The following is a 22,809-nucleotide window of genomic DNA, read 5'->3' on the forward strand; positions in this document are numbered from 1 at the left end:
GCACCTAAATCTAAGTACACGGGCCTCAAACATTTTCGCCTCCATCAAAAATGCAGCCGCCGAAGCCAGGATTCGATCCCGCGACCTTCGGGTCAGCAGTCGAGCGCCATAACCACTAGACCACCGCGGCAGGGCGGGTGTCACCAAATTTTGAGACTATAAAAAGCCTGCTGTAGGCTTCCTCTGCATTCAAGGACACCTCAGCATCAAGTGTTGGACACGGCAAACGTTTAGGATATATTTTAATTCACTTCCAAAGCATGCGTAAATGCTCGTTCTCGCAATCGAGACCCATCGCCAGCGCGACTGACACCGACATCACTGCGTAGGAAGTGCAACGAAAGTTTTAGTGACATCAAACAACATTAGAGTGACGTGCAACGAGTTGTTATCCACGTCACAGCTCCGTGGCACCAGGCAAGCCAAGAGAGCATCTGCTGCGAACCTACGCCGAAGCAGACAAATGCACTTTGCGAAATGCGAGCAAACTTGCTCGCATTTCGCAAAGTGCTTCGCATCGTCATGCAGACCTGTGATGAAGACTTCAGAGAATTTCAGTTTGTTCGCATACTTCTTTGCTTTAGCTCATCGGGTTACCGTAGCCATAAACGTGAGACCGGATAGGTGGGGCCACCTGGTGGCACTAAGATGCACCAGGCAAGCACAAAATTGTTGTTGCAGAAATGTAATCTATTTGCTTCTCTGCTGGTGTAAATTCTCGGCAGCGGCACGGTCCCGAATGCGGTGCTCCTTTCAAACATATTTTCGCCACGGTCACTCGGCGAAATTTTAGCGAGTTTTGAAGGCATCTGGACGGCTGCTCGCGTGTGTGCGCGAGAGCAGACGATGTGTGCATCACAGCTTTGTGGGCCCACGCGTTCGAGCTTCTTACAGAATGAAGTCGCTGTCCAACTGGGCACGCAGAAACAGAAAGTCGTTAATATAAGTAAGGCGATATCAAATCATTTAGTGAGAATACACGAATCTTGGAGCATGTAACACGATTCCTAGAGCAGTAAGAAACGTTTGCAACAAAGAATGCGCAAACCAAAATTTTGCTGGCACCAACCCTTTAAGTTTAGGTTTTATTAAAAGAAATGTGCTGTTTTTTGAAAAAAGGTTTTTGAATATGTCCTTGCATTTCTATGAACTATGAAGCAGCATATGTACAGTAAAGTGCACGAAACATTAACCACATAGGATTAAGAGAAACGAAATATGCAACCACAAAGCACATTACCCCCTCTCTCTAATAATTTAATACCTAGTGAGGATCAGTGGGAGGGTGCTTTGTATAGCTTTAGCCCCGACGACCATCCAGGGGTGGGCCAAGAAGTTGGTGGAAGACCACTTCAAGGGATCATGAACCACTTTTCCAAGTAATGATCTAATGACCTCAGTATCGGAGTTTACTGCCTCCTGAATCGATTGCTGCGAAAATTTCTCGAATCCGTCAAGAATCAGCGGAGTTACGGGGGTTTGGCGCACGCTCTCAGCGCTTTCTCTCTTTTCTCGTGCCGACGAGCGCACTGGAAGCTACATAGGGAGGCACGGGGGAAAGAAGTTACGTCAGCGCGCGTCATGAAACGCGATTGCTCTCCCGCTGTGATTCGCGTGTGCGAATGCGGCTACCATGTACTGAGGAGTGCGGTGCCGGCAAGTGGTGGCACCCCGTGGCAAGAAGCGCATCTGATCCGAACGCCGCTCTCGATTTACGTCGGCTATCGGCCAATAAGCATGCTATGTCTCTTGCGACGTAAACTGGCAGATCCGCGACGTCAACGTGCAGACGCCTCGCCCACCGACGAGATTGAGAACCTGCCTCTGTTTGAAAAGAGGGTGCCCGGGGAAACGGCAACTTCGCACTCCGCTTGTGGCCTTTACGCGGCGCGCACGACTGTAATATTTGGCAGAGCAGTTCATAGCCGTGTCAGCTTCCCACAGGATGTGTTTTTTTCAACAAGCCCAAGGGGTGCTTCATGACCCCTTTCAAGTAGACTCCTCCACCAATCCCCCATTGCAAAGGAGCTGTATAAATGTATAAAAACATGCAAAAAAAAAAAGCTGAATTCTGAGGTTTTCTGCAACGAAACAAAAATATGATTATGAGGCAGGCTGTAGCAGGGGGGGGGGGGGGGGCTGTAAAATAATTATGACCACCTGCACTTTTTTAACGTGCACCTGAACCTCTAAGTGCAAAGGTGATTTTGCATTTCGCCCCGACTGAAGTGCAGCTACCATGGCACGAAATCAAAACCGTGCCCTCATGTTTAGCAGCACAACACCACAGCCACTATGCAACCACATGGGTGAGCAAAGAATGAGCTGAACGTGATAAGAGATATCTGCAAAGTTAACCCTTTCAGACGCCACTTATGAAGAAATGTCTGTGAATGCGTCAAATCGATACAATGTTATTTCAAGGCACTCGATAATATATCCCAATAAAAATAATATCGTAATACATTAATTGATGCGTGTTATGGTAATCATTCGTAATTATTATGTAATTAAATATCTATTTCTGAGGGCATTCATGCTTGGTTTCTGGATAAATAGTAGAATGGAATCTCAGGCTAGAAATATAGTGCAAATTCGTTTTCGGTTACGTCCATGTTGAGCAAAGAAAAATTATACTTTTGACGTGGGTCGCGGTAAGCGGCACGTCGAACAACTCGTCGAATGTGGTAGGGCCTTCAGCAAAGTGATCATATGCAACAGTACGCTGCAAAATGAAGTTAAATGAAGACAAATTTACTATGCAGGAGGTTCAATTCATCCAAAGCTCAATGTATCTTGCTCTTTCTTAGCTCCTAGTCGATACAAATACCAAAAAATCTTGCTCTTTCTTAGCTCCTAGTCGATACAAATACCAAAAACAAGTGGTGTACACAATTGTGTACATAGCGTCTCAAAAGGTTAAAGCACAGCAAATTACAAAAGCCTCAACACTTGCTTTAACAACAAAATACTGTCAACTTGTCTCGCAAGGTCACACTCAGTGTGTCCAAGTATTTCTCCTGACATTTTGTTTATTGTATGGTAGTATACATGTGCCAAAGAGCTTCTACCCTTAGCCAAGTCAATTCTGGCATCTGAGAACACAGTATCACACAGTGATGAGATGCAGCACAAAGCGATGTCATTCTTGCCATAAAGAAATTTCCTCTCTACCACAGTGTAATAGCAATAATTGTTGGAATGTAACGTCCCAAAACCACGATATGATTATGAGGGACAGCGTAGAGGAGGGCTCCGCAAATTTCCACCACCTGGGGTTCTTTAACACTTTCGTGACCGCGGAAAAATCGGTTGTTTTTTGCTGGTCCAGGAAATATTTTTTTCCTGCCACAGAATATAATTGATGCTAACGTGTAGGGTATCAAATGATAGAGGAAGAATTGGTCTTTCCAACAGTATTAATTCCAAACAACGGATTCATTTCGAATTGAATAAAAAAATTATCAAACAAAGAAAAATGCATCAAAAAGAAAGAAGGATTCATAAAAACACCAATGCTACTCTGCAATGGTCAAACATTTAAAAAAATCGAAATATACGTTTTGAACTCAAGCCCTCGTAGAATAATAGTGGAAATATAAGCTCTGTAAGTGCACAGATTATTTACATAAATACAAGAATATAGGCACTAGTGCCCATCATGCCACCGCGCGATGCAGGTTCTCGACGCGGTGAAACAAAGGCTGGCTGCGCATGTTCAGGGAAAAAAAACTTTATTTCTGTTCAACTTTCCTAGCATAGTTTGCAGTTCTGGTATTTTTCAATTTTCCTGGGTATTTGTTGAAATGAACAGTGTAGCCTGTTCCAAATCTGCAAAAATCCATAATTGTACCCTCATTTAACCTCTTTCTCGCTCATACAGTTGAACCCCTTTATAAGAGACACTGTTATAAGAGACACGTGGGGTATAAGAGACACCAGCGTGCTACATGAAAGTAAGGGTTGATAGGAAAATGCATAACTTAGTACCCTGCTTATAAGAGACATCTCATATAACAGGCAAGAATTTCTCCCTCATGCGTGCCTCTTATAAAGGGGTTCAACTGTATACTGCCGAATACCATACCGACCTTCACATTTCACCATTTTCTCATCCACTGAAAGGTTCCGACGGGGTTAAAAAAATAGCGTCGAAAAATCGTTCATGTGTCGCAATAGAGAAGACATGGGGTGACGATTCTCGTGGGATGCGACGGCCGTCTTCTTTAGATAAGACACCCAAGAAGCCTTGAACCTTTTCCGGGGCATCACTGACGGTGGACGAAGGCCTGGAAATGTGTGTCGTCGACACCAACACCAATGCAAGCGCGGGACTTCAACGATTACCATGTACACATGGAGTGAGACGAACTTGCTCATCTTCTCTTCAGTAACCTCCCTCCATAGATCCGTCCCTCTCACTCGATGCTGGCTTTTCGAAAGTACGCATCCACGCACACTTATCTGTGTGGTTGCATATCTCTCTGACGACTTCTGCGCTAAAAAACAACCCGAAGACGCCGCCGCGCAGCACATCGGAGCGTTGAGTCAAAGTGTGCTCCGCGCCGTCTTCGCGAAGAGAACTGCGCTCTTTCTGCAGCCGGCGCCAAATGCTCCCGCCCGAACGAAGTTAACACCTTGCAGATAATAGCTGTTATTTTTAGAACACACCGGATACGTTTACATCGACGCGCGGCAGCGATAAATCGACCCGAGGAGAAGACGAAACTTACTGCGGATAGCTGCTGATGTTCCGGGGAGGTTTGACGCACTTTCGCCGTCTGTACTGAAGCCTGGCGAATCGAAGTCGTCGTCTGTGTCTGTGGTGCTACCATCATCCAGACATTACCACTCATATTAATCGAAATCCGTCGAAATTCGCCGTTTCTGTGGAGCACCCGCGAGCGGCGTCGACGCGAAGTCCGAAACAACGAGCGCTCACCTACCCGACTGCGAACGAGCTTTAAAAATCTCCCCGCGGTGGAAAAAACAAACTCGCAAACAAAAGTGATAAAAAACATGTTATTTTATGCTTTGTATTGCGTTAGCTGTCCAGAACCGCTGAGAGAGTGCCAAAACTTGATCTTGAAGTCATCGATAACATACTATCGATGGGAATAGGCGCGGTCACGAAAGTGTTAACGTGCACCTCCGCCGCGGCTGGGATTCGATCCCGCGACCTACGTGTCAGTCGAACACCATAACGACTAGACCACCGTGGCAGGTACAGTATAACAGATAAGGGTTGCACTTTGCTTTCCATACATAGCTTCGGTTTCTAATAAGAAAAATTGCTGGTGTTTTACGAGCCAAAATCACGATATTATTACATTGATGTGATTGGCCAAAATCACCTTTGCGCAGCTTCTGGAGCAGCAAATCAGCCAACACAACTATTACAGTCGCTAAGCGGGAGTAGTTTTACCAAGTTTAACAAGATAAATATAAGTACACATAAATGTATATCTATATATAATATTAGCAAAGGTAAAATTACGCACCTATGACATCAGGCCACCCAGCATTTCCTCGCGGTACACTTATTTGTTATTCAGTGGGGCTTTCCCTGATGCTTCAAGCTGTGCAAATTTTTCACTCATTCTTATTACTACCGAAAAGAACTAGTACTACGGTGACATCTGTGCTTTCAATACAACCTAGGTGTTCGAGTAACGCGGTGAAGTATATGCTGTCGCACTTTATGGACAGACTCAGGCTGTCGGTTCACTGGCGGTTAATAAAATAGAGGGTTGAATAAATAAGTGGCATATTGTGTCAGAATTACAACAACGCGCTCAACAAAATTTGCGAGAATGAAAGACTTCACATTTTATGTAAACACCGATACACCGGGATGGTGCGTCACGGTGCTTTCCCAGCCAAATCCCACAGGCCACTTCAGCGGGTGGAATTTTTTACGATACGTAAGTACAATTGTACTGCTTACTTTAATGAATGCAATCAATCTTCATATAAAAGACTGGCGTATTACAAAAACTTGTAATTTCACCGATTAGTACGTATTTCACCGATTAGTACGTATTTTCTGACTCCACAACATGGAGTAAATATTTTTACCCTGCTTGACAACGTCATTTCACAGTATAAGGTAGTTGGTACTGTTTGGCAGGGTCCCCCCTCCCGACTGGAAAACTCAACATGCAGAATTAATGGCTGAATTTAGTCTAGACATGTAGTACAGTTGCGCTTATGAACTTCACATTTTCACCAAGCCAAATACTGCGAGCCTGCCACAATACATGGCAACTTCAGCTTCCGCCCTCCCCGGCGTCACAGTCTGGGTCAGTACTTGATGTACTCTCGTACAACCTGCCAACTTGCCATCTATTTGCACTAAGCAAAAGTTTAGCGTAGGGCATGTGATTCAGTGCTGAAGTCACCGTTTACAAGACATTGTGCGCATGCTCTTCCAGCTGGACAAGACCGGTCACAACGCACCATGTTTAAGCACGAATGCTGGTTAGGCATTAACATTACTGTAAGCTCTATCAACAGCTAGGCGGCAACGGTGATTTACTTACTCATCATTATTAGCTCAATTGAATATTCTCTGTAGAGTGCAAGTTATTGGCCTCGAGAGATTTTTTTTTACAACTACACAGCTCTCGCCTGTCTGTTCCAGTCACCCCTAAAACTTAAGAGCGGTAACTTAAGTATATATTTCGAGTGCCTGCCATCCTAAAGACCGCAAAAATGACGTCTTGGCGCAACGTTCGGCGCAAATTATGCGATTTCTATCAAAATATAGCCCAATGTAGCCTCTTGGTGCATTTTGGCACAGTTGGCACAGCAATCGCATCACTGCGATTATGAGACATGTCGTAGAGGAGGGCTCCGGAAATTTCAACCACCTGGTGTTCTTTAACGTGCGCCTAAATCAAGGACACAGCCTCTAGCATTTCACTCCCATTGAAATGCGACTACTGTGGCCATGATTGAACTTGCAACTTTCAGGTCATTTCCTTGTGGCTTCCATGAATTTCCTTGTGGCTTCGTGCTACAAATGGATGGTTGTCTATTTTCCCTTTCTTAACTTTCAGGTCAGCAGCCACCGGTGTAACATACAATGCAATGTCCTGCGAAAGCAAGACATTTGTCAACATTTCGACTGCCCATCCTCTGTTATATTATGAGGAATGCTGCAACACTGAGGAGAAGAGCACCTGGCCATGGGCACTTTTAAGCAGAGCTGTTATGCTCGAGATTGGCTGCGTGTTGTAGATAGAAAATTATCATCAGCATGAACCGGCAAGCACTCTCTTCTTTACTGTCTTCTGCTTCGCTCCCAGAACATGCGCGCCTATTCCTCTGGCATGGGATGCAATAACTTATGGGCGAGACAACAAGTAGAGAGTGAGAAAGAAATACAGATAGAGAAAGAGAGAAATTCTTGGCAAAAAAGTTCCTGGCGAGAGCAGGCATAGCCATGAATAGTATAGTACAGCAAGGGGTGGGAAAAAAGAAAGGTGAGAGGGTAATTAAAAGTCTAGCCAAACCAGGACCAGCTAGGTGCCCACCAGTACCGCTATGACCCAGCCTTACGCGACTTAGTGCAAGCTGCACTAATTTTTTTCATAAGCTCCATTAATTTAGCCAACTGTTGAGAGGAACATCTGAACAAGTAACTGACTGAGAATATGATGTTTGTACAACACTGCCATCATGGGCATAAGGTTCAAGTGATCAACCTTATTTGAAAATGCCTCAGGTAACACCTAATTAATACTATATATTGCCACATATCACAATTCTCATATCATACCAAACAAAAGCCAGTCTGCCTAAAATACGTATCTGCCGCTTTTCCCCGACAGTGCTGAAGAAATTCTGCAGTTACACTGCAATACTTCACAGCAAAGTGCACCATTTCAGTGAATCCCGGTTGCACACAACATCCATCTCTAAAAATCAGAGAGTGAACAACAATGCGGAATATGGCACTTTCAGATTTCCAAGGATAACACATAGTGCACTCACCTTAACAAGTGTGTTGGAAAGCTTCTCATTCTTGTCAAATCCATCAAGGTACTTTTTCAGATCCATCGAAAGATACTCAAACACAAGGTAGATCTTGTCACTACCCTCCATGAGCACATCTTCCAACCTGACAGTAAAAAGAAAAGCATGTCACAATGCAAACCACAGCATTTTCACTGATGAAAACAATGACCATAGAAGGGTTCGATTTGGCAAGTTTAAAAGTGGGAGTGAGGTACTTGCTTCGCCACAGCACTGCACGCGCATTCCAACTATGTGTCATGAATGTTTTTTTTTATATATATTTAGGTGAAGAAACAAAGTATTACACGAACAGAAACCACTGTACACTAGTGCATATTGTTCAAGCTGGTTAGACTATTCCGTTCATTATGCAAAATAATAATGTTTACTAGCCAACTTCTATTATTAGCTCACATCTGGTAGAGCATTAGGGTGAAGAAACTGATATAGATTTCTCAAGTTTGCCTGTCTGACTACACGCAGTTACGAAATACTCGTGGCACAACAGTGGGCATTTAGCTATATTTCATGCCAAATACGAGTGCTCAAGGCCGTGCTACTTGTTGCAGCTTCCGTTCAATAAGGTTTTGGTTATGTGTAACTGATTACTGAAAAAAGTATCTATAGATTCTTCCACAGTAAAAAAGCAACTACAAAACATCCAAAAATGTAAATCATTAAAAGTAATAATTATTGTAATTCATTACGTACGAGTCTAATCCAAAGGCTGCCTGCTCATTACCTGTCTGCGGCCAGTTCTCTTCTCGTCCACTTTACTTTCTTTACTACATCACAATTGCTACAATACACTCAAAACAGTATAATTAATGTCCTCTAACCTTCCTTGACTTCATTATGTGCAGGTTTTCATTAAGGTTGTGTCGAACAAAGAAACGAGCCCTCAAAATTCCTTTCCTTCGCTTACTAAAACAGGTGATTCAGACGCAGTACTGCTGCCATTTTCTTTTGATGCCCATGGCAACAGAAATTCCAGACATATTTAAAATCAGACGTCATCCCACTTTAACCCTTTATAAGGCATAATGTTGTGAACAATGCACGAGCCACCTATTGAGGGCGGCATTGTCATTTCTATCAGCTTTCTATCATATGCACAAAATTTGAGCTCTATATTAAGGGTTTTTGAGAAAAAAGTGGGACATATGTGTCCCAATGACCGTTTCAGAAAAAAAAGTACTTTTATTTTCTTTATGCCAAGTTGCTGCTGCCTTACAAACCACAAAGGTCAGAGCTTACAAACACTTACTCTTTATCACAGAAAAAAAAAAAAAAAAAAAAACTGAATATTTATTGTACACCCCCCCTGCTAACAGCACTCGAGCAGCAGATGTGGGTACTGGACATGCCTGCAAGTCTAATTTTTGTCCGTGGAGGAAGCTCAACTGCTTCTTCCACACAATGTTAGTTGTCACACAATGTCACACACAATATCAGTTGCACACGATATTAGACTGGCCACACTTTCGAAAATATATCACTGAAGGTTGTCAACCTTGCATTCCACAAATTTTTGAGAAAACTGTATGGGCAGGAACGAATAAAATCACTATAATAGCCCATTTAGGAACTCGTGAGTATGAAGTAAACTTTTCAAGCATACCACTCATGCTGAATCGAGTGGAGAGCACGCCAAAATTTGATAAAAAAAGAATACAGCGCGTGCAAGCGGAATGGTTCGTGTGGAACACGGCTATCTGCTGGCACCTTGTGAATGCCATAAAAACAACTACCAAAACCGCTTTCTAGAACATCCACGCGGTCGCACTAAAAGTCTGAAAGTAATCGATTCCGTGGTTTTGATCTAAACAATTAGAACATGGTGAAGAAAAAAGTGGGACATACGAGTCCCACTGCGCCACAAAGGGTTAACCAAGTGGCTACCATTTTTGTGCATTATGACACATGGATTGAATACAGGATACCACCATAGGTGTTACCAGATTGAGCCATTAATATGATTACCATATGTGAAAAGAAAAACAGGTTTTTAACCCTTTCAGTCCCAAATTATTTTAAATGTAAGCACCCGGTTTTTAAATTTTGAGATGTGCATGGTCATGGTACTCCAAAAAAAATGAAAAAAGAAAAATCTTTGCTCACACTTTAATTTTTGAACAATTTTATATTTTCATCGGGCAGGAAAGGGTAATTCATATCAGAAGGCGCAAGACACCACATAGGCGTAAGTGCCATTGCAAGATGGAGCATGCTTACACTTTTTATTATAAACGACCATACCCGATTATAAAGCAAAAAAATCGCACCATCTCCGCTAAAGGGGACCATGAGGCGATGCGAAGCAGCGTTTCGGCATGTCGAGCCAGCGTTTCAGAGGGGAAGTGGAGAGGGGGAGGAGAGGGAAGGGGAGATGGGAAGTGGAGAGGAAGTGTGTGGAGAGGGTTCGTGCATGCGCAGTAGGGGTGGTCACGCCGCACACCACCACCGGATTGAACTACGCCATAAGATGCTACGCATCTAATAACACGAAAGGACTGCACCACGTCAGCACCTCAGCATTCGTTTACAGTATCGCATAGTGCCTGCACCACTGAAGTCAAGCTGCAGAATTTCTTAAAAATATTGCATGCCCCACCGCGAGCTGATTCTCAGTGGTTCCGGAAAATTGAGAGGACTGCCAACTGAGCAGTCTTGTGCAGCGTGACACAAATGTTGCAGAGTCACAGTGAATACACATACTGGAAAGATGTTTCATACAGTAGCCATGTAGTGATGTCAAAACAGCACAGTAAATAGGTTGAGAGAAAGTGAGGCCAGAAACTTTTTCCCAACCTTCTACATCATACAGATACTGAACTGAATAAGCAGCTAGTTTTGTAGATTACACTCCTAGAATATGAGCAGAGAACAGGTAATTGACAATGAAAGCAGGGCAAAAAAAATGAGGGGGGGGGGGAGATTATAATCATCCATCTATCTCGCACACCTTTCCTTGCACAGCAGTTTTCAAGAAAGGAAATGCAAACAAGGTAGATGACTACTGTTGGGAGACAACAACACTCCCAAAAGTGCAAACTGCTTTTAGCAAGTGCCCACATTCAAAATGATAAGAAACTATGTGTTTGTTGCACTGTCGGTGCATAAACACACTTTCGCTTCAAATGAGCATTGCAATCACATTTCTCCTGGTTAACAGTTGACATACGGCAGAAATTACACTAAAAGACACATTGACAGCCAAATTTTTCTTTGAGACTTATGTTTTAATGAGCAGTACTCTGTCTGATAATCACGAAATTTAGTCGCAAATGTTCTAATGCAACACATAAATAATGCTGGTGTTATGATTTATTTTTTGGCACCACTTCATAATGCCCACCCAAAATCTTAAAGCAGCGCTCTACATCAGTGGAGAGCCATAAGATCACATTTGTTTGAATTTCCGTGACATCAAGAGCATGGTTTTTGAATTGTGACCCCACAAGCAGTGGGGATTTCCCCTTGTGATGCGGGGGATTTTCCTCTCCTACGCTGCGTCTGCAGAGGTGCTTTCACGAAGCGATTCTAAAGCGATCCTATGACTTATTTTATGCCATTGCCGCAATTAGCCATCTGCCATTGGTCAAAAGGCGTGGCCTGGAAATTTTTACCAATGGCAGACGGCTAATGGCGGCAAAAGGCATAAAAAAACGCCATACAATCGCAATAGAACTGCTCCGCAATAGCACTCCAGATGCTTATTGTGGCAGTTGTAGGCGCCGGCGTCAGTGCCAGTGGGAGAGGCCCCGTGCTTTCCAGACACTGCTATTGCGGACATTTTATAGGTGTGGACTTTGGCCAACCCAGCCTCTAACTGCTTTCGCGTTAAAAGGCACCAAAGGTCATTTCACAAACTGTTGCAGTAGGTTGTTCAAAGCGAAGCGCGTGTCAGAAAGCAGAAGAGACAGCATTTCAATAGGCACCCCCAACATCAGCAAGACCCCCCTTCATTCGCACCATCCAGATAACGATGCCTCCCTTGCGTACGGCATCGCTGTCTGTGGGACACTAACCACTTGAGCACCGCTGCAGTCAGAACATTCATTCAGCTAAATGAGTGGTTCAGCATCCGGTTTTTTAAAGGTGCCCCAACTTGGCGCTCAGTAATGTGGGCACTCATATTTCGTAGAGTCACTGTACATGCTCTGTATAGGAACAGAGTTATGCATAGGTCTGCCATCTTTGCGCGCCAACACATCCTTATCGGTAGAAAAGCCACCCCCTGGCATGCAGGAGACAGGGCTCAGTGGTCAAATGTGCTCACTAAATCATACCACGTCACTGGTGGCCACAATACTTTCATTACAACAAAAAAAAAAAAAAAAAAAAAGGGAGGGGGGCGTAGAAGAAACGGTGAATGTAGGTCAAATTGGTGCTAGAATTGTTCCTTGCCTGTCACCATCAGCAAAAGTATTTTTGTTTTGTATGTAACGTTAGAAAACTTGAACAAACAATTCTAGGTAAAGTAAGTTTAACAACTTGCTCGTTCCACATTGTTTTTGAAACGGCGCTCTAAAATATAAAGTAAGCAACTCATGCAAACGATTGCTGATAAAATAATTGTTACAAATTATCTGTACTTTGTGCTCTACAAATTGCACAAGCTAATGAGAATATTGCCCAGATTAAGGTACTTGCATCTGGCCTAACAGAGGTTGGATACAGTTGTGTGGAGTTTCTGATGTCTCCTACGCAGCAGCCACTTGAAAATGAATGTGCCACATGGAACTGGAAATACTATCTTCCTGTTTCCCTGCCGGTTTATGCAATGAGGTATGCAGCACCATGTCACAGTCGCAACTTCACAGCAGCGACAAGCACAGACTTTAAAGAAAAAGAGAGAGAGAGAGAAGGAAGGAAAGAAAGAGAGGTCTAGCCAGTTCCACGCTGCGAAAGCCCTCAGACAGCGAAGCTGTTGCCTCTTTCATATCTCTTCTGTTTTGCCCACTTACTTCTAAGCCACTCCCTTTGTTGTTTCTTTATTTAAGCTAAGTTAGGTTCAGTCGATGGCTCTGGTCGGCGCGGGTTACTCTAGACTCATGTCGAAGCGAAGCGCGAGGAAAAACGGGACACAGTAAAGAACACACAGGACAGGCGCTAACGGGGAACTGTTCCCCATTAGCGCCTGTCCTGTGTGTTCTTTACTGTGTCCCGTTTTCCCTTGCGCTTCGCTTCAACATTAATCTATACCAACTCGCCCAGTACTCTACGTTACTTCAGTACCCTAGACTCCTCTGTTTCAAGCTTTTCCTGTCACCCCCAGTCTACCTCTTGCCATTTCAGGGGCAAAAGCTCCCGTCTCAATCCACTCTGAATCGTCCGCCGTACGCTAGCATCATCTCGTGCACCCCCTCCCCTCAATCCACTGTTTGAATCACCCGCCTTACTTAAGCTTCATCACGTGACACCCCCCACCCCCACCTCTCAAACCAGTTTGAATCGCCTGCGTTACGTAAGCTTCATCACGTGACCCCCTTCCCCCTCTCATCAGACCACCTCCTCTCCACCCTAATCACGCAACTTTTTTTTTTTTAAAGCGTGACCACGCCAACAGTATGCTGACGGCACAGGCTCTGCATAAACAGCTTTGGTGTAGAATTGGCTGACGGTTTAGCTCTGGCTAAACAGGACCTACTGTGCGCTAGCGCCGTTCCTTCTCCCATGAAGTGCTCACAGCCTGAACGTTGGCGACTATGTGGTGTTGCCGCTATGCGGGAGTTTCATTATGCCTCACTTTGAGCGTGGCTTAAGTGTCAGCGCAGAGACAGCGCTCCTCTGTGCAGGAGTTTCATTTGAATGATCACAACATTTTCTCAACCTGTCTGCTGCCAACTTCTGTAGTTTAGCTACTATGTCATAAACATTGGTTGACGTTTTCTGCATGCTGTTGGCTCTTCATGATCGTGCAGCGCATGGACACTGCCTGACCGCAATTGCTTGTGATCAGGCACTGTCCATGGGGAACAGAAAAAAAAAAAAAAAAAATCTCCACGCATCTCCTTTGGCGTCTGTAATGTGCGGCCCAACAAAAGGCAAATACCGTGACTGAAATGCGTGTTTGCATTATGCTTTCGTACAATTCTCCACGTCGGCTTTACATCTCTTACTATAAGATAAGCGTGCCTCTATGCCAGCGCGGCCACCCATTTCAAGGGTGGAATTGGAATGGAATTAAGCACCTTCTGTCCGGAATGGAATTGGATTGGAATTACGTCTTTTTCCAAATATAGACTATGTTTTCGTCTATGCGCTGTTTTTCAAACTTCAAACATTAGTAAGTCAGAGCCTCTAATTTAACAATAAAGCAGTATTTTTTAAACATTAGTAAGTCAGAGCCTCTAATTTAACAATAAAGCAGTATTTTTTAAATGGCTTGGATGACTAAAAGCACGGTACATTTATATGCAACGCGCCAACTACAATTCTGTCCTTATATAGACTGTGTTGCTCCGAAGTTGGTCTCTATATTTTGTAACCTCGGCTCTATGCCCTGCCCCTCTGTACAGAGAGAATAAACTTTTGAAAGCATTGGTTCGGGAAGCCAGCCGAAGCAGGAGAGCCCACGTAACCACGGCCACAGCCGCGCCTCTCCGAGTCTGGACGGTCCGGATGCGATGATTCGCGCTGCAGAAAACCCACGTTTGCTCTGTTCTAGGGTGGGGAGAAGGCCCGGGTGGCGCCGCCGCCTCCGCCGCACCGGTGCCTGTTGGCGGCTAGAGAAGCGCTACCGTAACGCACTACCACACTGGCTCCTGCACCCAGCGGCTCACGCACGCAGTAAGCCCGCCAACATGGCACATTGGAAGCAATTTTTTGAAATTACCCGCGAAAAAAAAAAAAAAAAAAAAACAAACAAGCTGCACGCTGCAAGCTTTGCTCCGAAACTATACACGCTGTAGTCGGAGTTTCATCTAATTTGATTCGGCGCCTAAAAAGAAAGCACGAATGTGAGTACACGCAACGAGAGAAAGGGCTCGCAAGCCAGCCGAATATAACATCCACCTTCACCGCTGGGTGCAGCTCTGTGCCTCCGCATCGAAAGGCTGCTCTTGACGACGCCATAATCAACATGATTTGCACTAACATGGAGCCCTTTCGTGTTGTCGAGAGGGAGGGATTCCTACAATTCGTAACGGTAAGCTTAAAAATATTATAGGTTGCCTTTCATCAAAGTATTCTTGCTTTGTATTCTTTCAAATCCAGGTCACCGTCCCAGGCTACAAGTTGCTAATGTGGGATGACCTCAGAGAGAAGTTCCTGCCCGGGAAAGCATCAGCGCTGAAGACCAAAATATCATCGTCTTTGGTGGGGGCGGAGTACGTCTGTATCGCACTAGACATGTGGACGTTACGTTCTACGGAGGGCTTCCTGGCTGTCGAAGCAACATTCGTGGACAGCGACTTCGCGGCTCACACGTACCTCCTCAGTTTCACTCACCTGACGGGGAGCCACACAGGTGCTAGGATCCGCTGCGAGTATGACGCAACGTTGCTGCAGTGGAACATCGCTGACAAGGTCAAATATGTATTTTCGTGTAATTTCACCATCATTAACTGTTTTTATTTCATTTTCCAGGTCCTTCGCGTGGTGACAAATAACGCTTCATCAATGATAAACGCATTTGCATTTACCGGGTGGGAGACTGAAGAGGACGATGATGATGACAATTTTGACGACTGCCCGGAATGCTTTACGAAGGAGCTTTTAAACGAGTTCCATCAGTTGGAGCAATTTCGATTTGGCTGCGCCGCCCACAGCCTGCACCTGGCCGTAAAAGACGCCATTCGGCAGGTATGCGCTATTAAATAACTTATTGGTTTCATCTGATGTGCATTGATAGATACGTCGTTCATTTATTACTATTTTCATGAACAATTGTTTGGGCCTAGCTTTGCTAAATACTAATATGCTATGAATGCATGGACAAAGGAAGTAGGAATATAATAATTATAGTTTGAAAAGTAAGGGCGGACAACTGTGCTTATCACAGTTTCAATGCGTGAAAGCTTTATAATGCAACTATCCCCAGCTCATGTTTAGCCGAATTTTCGAGCGTGCTTCGCTTTTTCATCTTGAGGATTCGTGGTGCATTTGCTGCCATCGCAGAGGTCACGAACTCCGCTTCCCATCAAATAGTGGCTGCGGATCATTTTTCTGCCGCAGGCCAGGCACCAAGCTTTAGCGACTTCTAAGTCAGCTCTCACCACTTCAATCAACCGTTCTGAAATACATCTAAGGACAAACAAAAATGAACAAAACTGGTACGTCACGTAAAGAACGCCCACGGTGTCCCGAAGTTTCATTTTAAAAGATTTGGATTTGGTTGATTCCTTGTTCAAGCTATTTTTGTCTCATTGTATTTTGTGCCCCTTGCTATTTTTCTCCTCTGATATCCCTCTATTTATTATTTTTTTTATTACACCCCTCCCCCCTCCCTCCCCACACGGGAAAATGAAATCCTGTGTACGTCACTCCTTTTAGTACAAATCGCTCAGCCCATAAATACAGTTGCCTGGAATATAGGACCAGTCAGCGAGGCGGCAGCCTGCTACCAGTATGTTTATTTGAATTACAAAGCCCATTTCATTAAGATAATAACAGCTGTAGTGCCGAAGCCATGACACTACGTGCACAGTTTATTCCTAAAGAACAGGAAGGTGCAGCCTATGAGTTGATGTGCACTCAATTTATCGTAGGGCTAGAGAAAACGGCTGTGTCTGTCCCCACTTTATATCGTCTAATGCTGTCTTGAAGAGTGTCAGTGTGTCGTCGACTGCAATACCGTACGATTACATACGTCATCATTCTCTTTCTGGAACTCTATTGCATTGCATGTTTGTCGTTTGCGCTACCTGTACTTGCAGTGTCAATATTCACTAATTGTCGTCCTCACTTCATTTTAGGACCCAAATGCCGAGGAAGTCGTACAAAAATGTGGCGCCATCGTTGCATGTATACGCAAGAGCACCACCGACACGGAAGAAGTGTTGAATGTGGCCGGTCTGCATTTGGAATCTCACAACGCGACGAGGTGGAACTCGCAGCTGCGAATAATGAGAAAGCTCGTTACCACTTTTTCGAGTCATCTAGGCCTGACAGAAACCCTGCACGCGTGCAAGAAGATTAAACTGTCTAAATATGAACTGAGGCTGGTGACAAGACTTGATTGATTTTCTCTCCCCTATAGAGGAAGCTACAGAGTTGCTGCAGAAAAGGCACGAGACAGCCAGGCTTTTGCTTCCCGCGTTGCGAAATATCGAAGTTCAGGGATGCAACAACTGAAATAGGATTTGGAGCAATTTTTGGAGCAGCAAAATGTTGCTTTCAGAGCACAAAAATCCACATTTGGAGCAGGTTACGAAAAGAACCCTGCACTTTTTAGCCCGAAATCCCAAATTTGGAGCAGTATAACAAAGAAGGTTTATTTTAAGAAAAGAAAACAAAAATGCGTAAAAGCCATTCAACATCAGCTAATTCGTGCACAGTGCACGTGAACACTGCTATTTCAATAAAAGCAGTGTGTTGAGCCACTCCACGGTGCGAACAATGACTACGTTCACATTAGCATTTGCAGGGCCTGTCAAATATTTCGACAGGCACTGGAAATGCTAATTTGGACCTGCGAACCTGGCAACCAGGAAATTTGGGAGATTCGTAAAGCAGGAGCAAGTGGGGGTAGTGAAAAAAGAAAACTGGCATATGCTTTTGTCTGTTGTTCCTCAAGGCCGCAGAAACTGCATACACAGCAGCTCCAAATGATTGCCAATAATTTCTTATACGTCAGCGATCGTACTAGTACTCGTAATTACACGGCGCATGCATGAATGTGTAATTAAGGAACAAAATGTGCTGTGTCCCTGACAGCTAGTACTAATAGCCCCTTCAAAATCTCAGTGTGCTTTTCCGCAGGACACCAATGTACTGCGGCAAAAGTGGCTTAAAAAGCGTTCTGCACGCAATAAAACAAGCATCAGGAAATTTGAGAACTACTGTCCTTTTCTATTGCGATAGCAACTATATGGACACTCTCGACGAGTTTTTTGCAGTCATCTCCCGTATAAAGTCGAAATTGATAACATATCCCTCTGCATAGTATGCGAGTGCGGGAGACGAACGCGGCTGAAGCAGATATCAAACGAGCCAGCCCATCTCCGTCGCTCGGAGGGCGTATGCGATAACACCACTCCGCTCGGGAAGCCTGCCATCAAAGCATAGAGGAAACGCCCCACCCGTCTTGAACGAGCATGAAAAGACGCGAGAGGAGGGGGGGGGGCTGTCTCTTGAGTAGAACTTTGAACTTTGATTTTAAGGTCGCGGTTGCTATCGCTGGCGCGCGCGCTATCTCGGCAGCCATCAGTGGGTGGCTCGTATATCCTGCTACGTGCTGCAACAGAAAATGTTTTAAGCTGGTCGGGCATTTTGGCGCAGCGTGGCGCAATTTTAACCAATGTCACGGTTTTGGCTCAGCTTGGCGCAAAAATAAGGAATTGTATCAAATTGGCGCAGCTGTTGCATCCCTGGAAGTTTCCCTTGCGGAAACCTATAAGGGACACTAAAGAGCAAAACGATTTTTCTCGCATTAGTAAAGTAGTTTTCCACGATACCAAAAACACCACGCTTTCTGCGCGAAGACGCTTAATAAGCGAGAAAACGCGCAAAAAGAAAATACAGGTGGTGACGCCACCTTGGAATTCTCGCACCATTTGCCGTGACGTCACATATTTTTGACGGCGCCTGCTTGGGCCTGCATAGTTCCTAAACGGTTAAATCGAAGTACATTGTCCTCTGAGGGGGCCAGAGACTTGACATGACGAGTTTGTGGAAATTTCGTCGAGCCAGTGGCGCCAAGATACGTTAAATGCTCTTTGAAGTCTTTTACGTCACGAATTACAAAGTTCGGCGCGAAATTTAAAAGTGAAACTTTGAACTTGATATTAAACCTATGGTGGTGAAATAAACTACACAAGAGTTCTCCGAGCACACTTTATCAATCTAAACCAATTCATTGTTTCTCTTTAGTGTCCCTTTAAAGGGGCCCTGCAACACCTTTATTTGTTATATTGGAATAGTCCCATTATTGACGTATGACTCTTCACGAGCCATATGCCGCAAATATTTTTCGAATCCGTCAAGTCTAAGTGGTGTTACCAAATTATAGAGATCACGTTCCGCAGCTTTCTCTCTCAACTCAACGCAGCGAGCGCGCGGAAAGCTGCGCGCGGCGTGAGGGGAGGGAGGGAGGGCGGAGGTGCGAGGAGGCGACGTCAGCGCCGGCGGCATTTTTTTCATTTTTTTCTCTCTGGCGTCTCGGCGCAACCACGTGGTCTGTGCCGCCACTTCCGGTCGGCTTGCGTCGTTCTCGTCGAGCGGAGTCGATCGCGCTGTGTATCGCGCGTGCTTGAAAACTGCGCGTCGGTTTGGTAATGTTGGGTGTGCACCTCGAACGCCGTAGTGTTTTCATCGCTCTGCCAACCATGGAAGCAAACGTGCGCGCTCGTTTGGAACGAATGACAGCTGAGATCGGTTTCGGCCCATACTCCGATACACCGCCTCGTAAGACGGCACTGGCAGACGACCCCGAAGCGCCGCCATTACCGGACGCCAGCATTGTTATCGGAGACACGCTGCGCCCGTGCCTCGGTCGGTCGTGAGAACGTGCCGACGATGCAGTTCTCAGCTGACGAGGCAACACTCGAACGGCTGCCACTCTCAACGGCAACCGGCGATGGTCAAAAGCACAGAAATATTCACGTTTTCGGCACTGCGCATGGCGAAGAAAACGGAACCACGCAACTACGAGCAGGCGAGCTGTCGGTGAGACCGGAAGTGCTAATATTAATGTTTGTTCGGTGTTTTTAACGCGATAACATAATATAAACGTACATATTATCTACTTATTGAACTCAAAATTAACAACGAAAGTAATAATGAGGGTGTTATCGTGATTATAACATCAGCCAATGGTGGAACTGCGGACAATCGCGTCATATTTTGCGGGCTAATACATCATTTGTCGAGAGAAGAGGGAGCGATTTTCAGCTGACTTTGAGAATTTATTGTAAATTCCAGGCCGTGCGCATCGCTATAATATTTGGCTGGCGTGTTCTCGGGAGCCTCGACTACCGATCGGCAGCGCTTTTTGAGCATGCTCGAAAAGTGTTGCAGGGCCCCTTTAAGCAAAGGCACACTTCTTTGCAAAGAGGCGGTTAAAGGCCTGCAACGTAGCCTGGAGAAGCGGTTCGCAAGCACGTGGACTGACTCTGTTTTTTTTATGGGTGTCCTCCTAGACCCACGGTTTAAATCTTCTTGGTGCTCAGCTGCAACAGCCGAGCAGATGCATTCTGCTGTGCTGGGGAGGGGGCCCCTTTTGTTAGGGCAGGACAGCGCCAGCACTGTCGCGAATGCAGATTCTGAAGCAGGGCCAAGCAGACTGACGTTTAAAAACATCAGGCAAAATGATAATGCCCATCAAGACAACATGCCTGGATCTATTGTAGCGGAAATTTCTCTTTACCTTTCAGAGGGAATTTGCGCAGACACGATTAAGCCCCTGACCTATAGGAAAGCGAACGAAAGGCGCTTTCACCTACTCTCCCGCCTCAGTTTTCAGTGAATGCGACGTCAGCTGACGTGGAACGCATGTTTTCTACGGCATCCCTGATAATGACAGCAAAGCAAAATCGGCTGTCAAACGCCTCTTTCGAGCAGCTCATGTTTGTGAAGTGCAACACATAGGTAGACGGCAATTGTTTTATCTCACTTTTTCTTTCTTTTTTTAAAGAACCAACTGTTAAAGCCGTCATTCACACTTCACGTTATAAAAACTAAAGAGCGAAGCGCCCGTTTAGCTCATAACCTTTCGTATCAAAATTTTGATGAATAAAACTACAATAAAGCTTCTTTTTGCGCCTTGCACTGCTTGTGGCCTTTGTTGCAGCATTTAAAAATCACGAAGACACCTAAGCACTTTTTATGACATAGTGATTGCCAAAGAACTAGTGACCGACTGCAGGACGTGTTGTTGTAAAAAGATTTGTTTGAACTGATAAAAATAAAATAAAGGTGGGTGGCCTCTTTAAAGTTCAAAAAGCTGCGAGTGACCGCTGCTGCTCTAGCACGGGAGATCAGGCGTTCCAGAGTCTTGAGCTGAGAGCTGGTCAGCCCGCACTCCCACTGCTCCGGGGTGGGATCATTTCATTATTATCGTTATCCTTTTTCCTTGCATCTTTTCTTTGCTTGGTTGCTATGACTCGGCACATACCCGTGTCCGCATCGCCAAGCAATGAGGGCATTGGGAAGGAACGTATTTTGCTACACCCTTAATTGCTACTACTGTAATATCATGCTCAATTTAGTCATGTAGGCCAGAGTACATGTTTTTTCGAAGTCGAAGGCCACAACGCATTCTCTAGGTCCACCTTTAGTTAGCCAGAGCCAAGGGTAGGTGTGATGCAAAAATGCAAACGATCTGCCAATTTGTAAAAGAGAAACCGAGGCATAAGTTAGTGTACAAACAAATGCATTATCCCAGTAGATACTGAAGGGAGAAACAAATTATCCCTGCGCGTTGGCTCCCATTGATACCCCCACATGAAAGTGGCGAATACTCTATGCACACCCTGATCTTTATCTCACGAGCAGTGTAGTACCTGACTCGCGTAAATAACCTTTGCGACAAGGAAGACATTGCATACCTGTGCACAGGCGAACGCAAAGTTCTCACCCCATCCATCCTTGCCAGGCGCGCTTGACAAGCGTGAGTGCTGACGAGCAGTGCGGCCCCGTGTTCCGTATTCGATGCAAAGGCACAAGGTGCCCGAGCAGTGCACTCTTCCAACTAATACCGGCAGATCTAGAGGGTTTTGTTCCCCATTAACCAAATCTTACTTTTCTCCATATTCACGACCGCTCCGGACACGTGGCAAAACTGCTTAGTCTTCCTGAACACTACTTTTGTCAGCATAAAAATATGCTATGTCATCATTTTAGCATTAACACATTTAAGCATAAACAATATTAAAACACCACCATTCGTTCAAACATGCTGACCATGCAAATACTATAGGTAGCGGGAGAACTGCCCCTATGGGAATTAGTAGGGTGGTTGTACTGCATGAGATATGTCACCAAGCTACTATCCCTCGACCTTGGTAATGTGCTTTGCGTATTTTTGCAGTTCTTAATGCATGTGATGACATCGGCTTTATGAGGTGTTCATAACTCGATAAAAGTATCAAGATGCCTTTCCTACATTAAGGAATTACAGGAATGGAATTGAACTGCTCGGCTGTTCCCGGAGTGGGAATGGGCTAAGTTTTTTAATTCCCAGGAATTGAAAAGAATGGAATTGTGGCAAGTTCTAATTCCCCGGAATGGAATTGGAATGGGGGCGCCCATTCCGCAACACTGGTGGTGACACCCACTGACCGTGCCGCCAGACCAGTGGACGCAGACACACGTGCGCGCGTTGCCCTGTCGCATTGTGGGGTGTTGCCAGTTTAGCGCGTCCCTACATGTTCCGACACAATATGGCGACAAATGTCACCGCCCTGCACAAAGGCACGCTGGTATCGAGACACCCCATCCATACTGGATGCGCAACACTCCCGGTGTCTCTCGTCTTTGTCCAGTGCTGTGCATCATGCATGAATAGAAAGTGCCGTCTATTTACATTTGTTTTGTGCCGTCGGTACAACGCATTCATATGGTTTAGATATATTCACATTCTACAAGCGTGTGTGTTTAGCTCAATGGGTAAGACACTCGACT

The 22,809-nt window shown here is 45.0% G+C and overlaps 1 protein-coding gene across 2 annotated transcripts in view; it reads right to left on the minus strand.

The window, feature by feature from the left end:
* The window catches only part of LOC119400030 (cyclin-dependent kinase 1), a 45,828-nt gene that overhangs the window by 13,060 nt on the left and 9,959 nt on the right, over nt 1-22,809 (minus strand). For both annotated transcript variants that reach the window (XM_037666955.2, XM_049417126.1), the window contains exon 4: nt 7,999-8,125. In XM_037666955.2, the coding sequence (XP_037522883.1) occupies nt 7,999-8,125 (127 nt within the window). The remainder of the gene's footprint in view (nt 1-7,998; nt 8,126-22,809) is intronic.

This window comes from Rhipicephalus sanguineus, chromosome 1 (assembly GCF_013339695.2).
Source record: "Rhipicephalus sanguineus isolate Rsan-2018 chromosome 1, BIME_Rsan_1.4, whole genome shotgun sequence".
Classification (NCBI taxonomy): domain Eukaryota; kingdom Metazoa; phylum Arthropoda; class Arachnida; order Ixodida; family Ixodidae; genus Rhipicephalus; species Rhipicephalus sanguineus.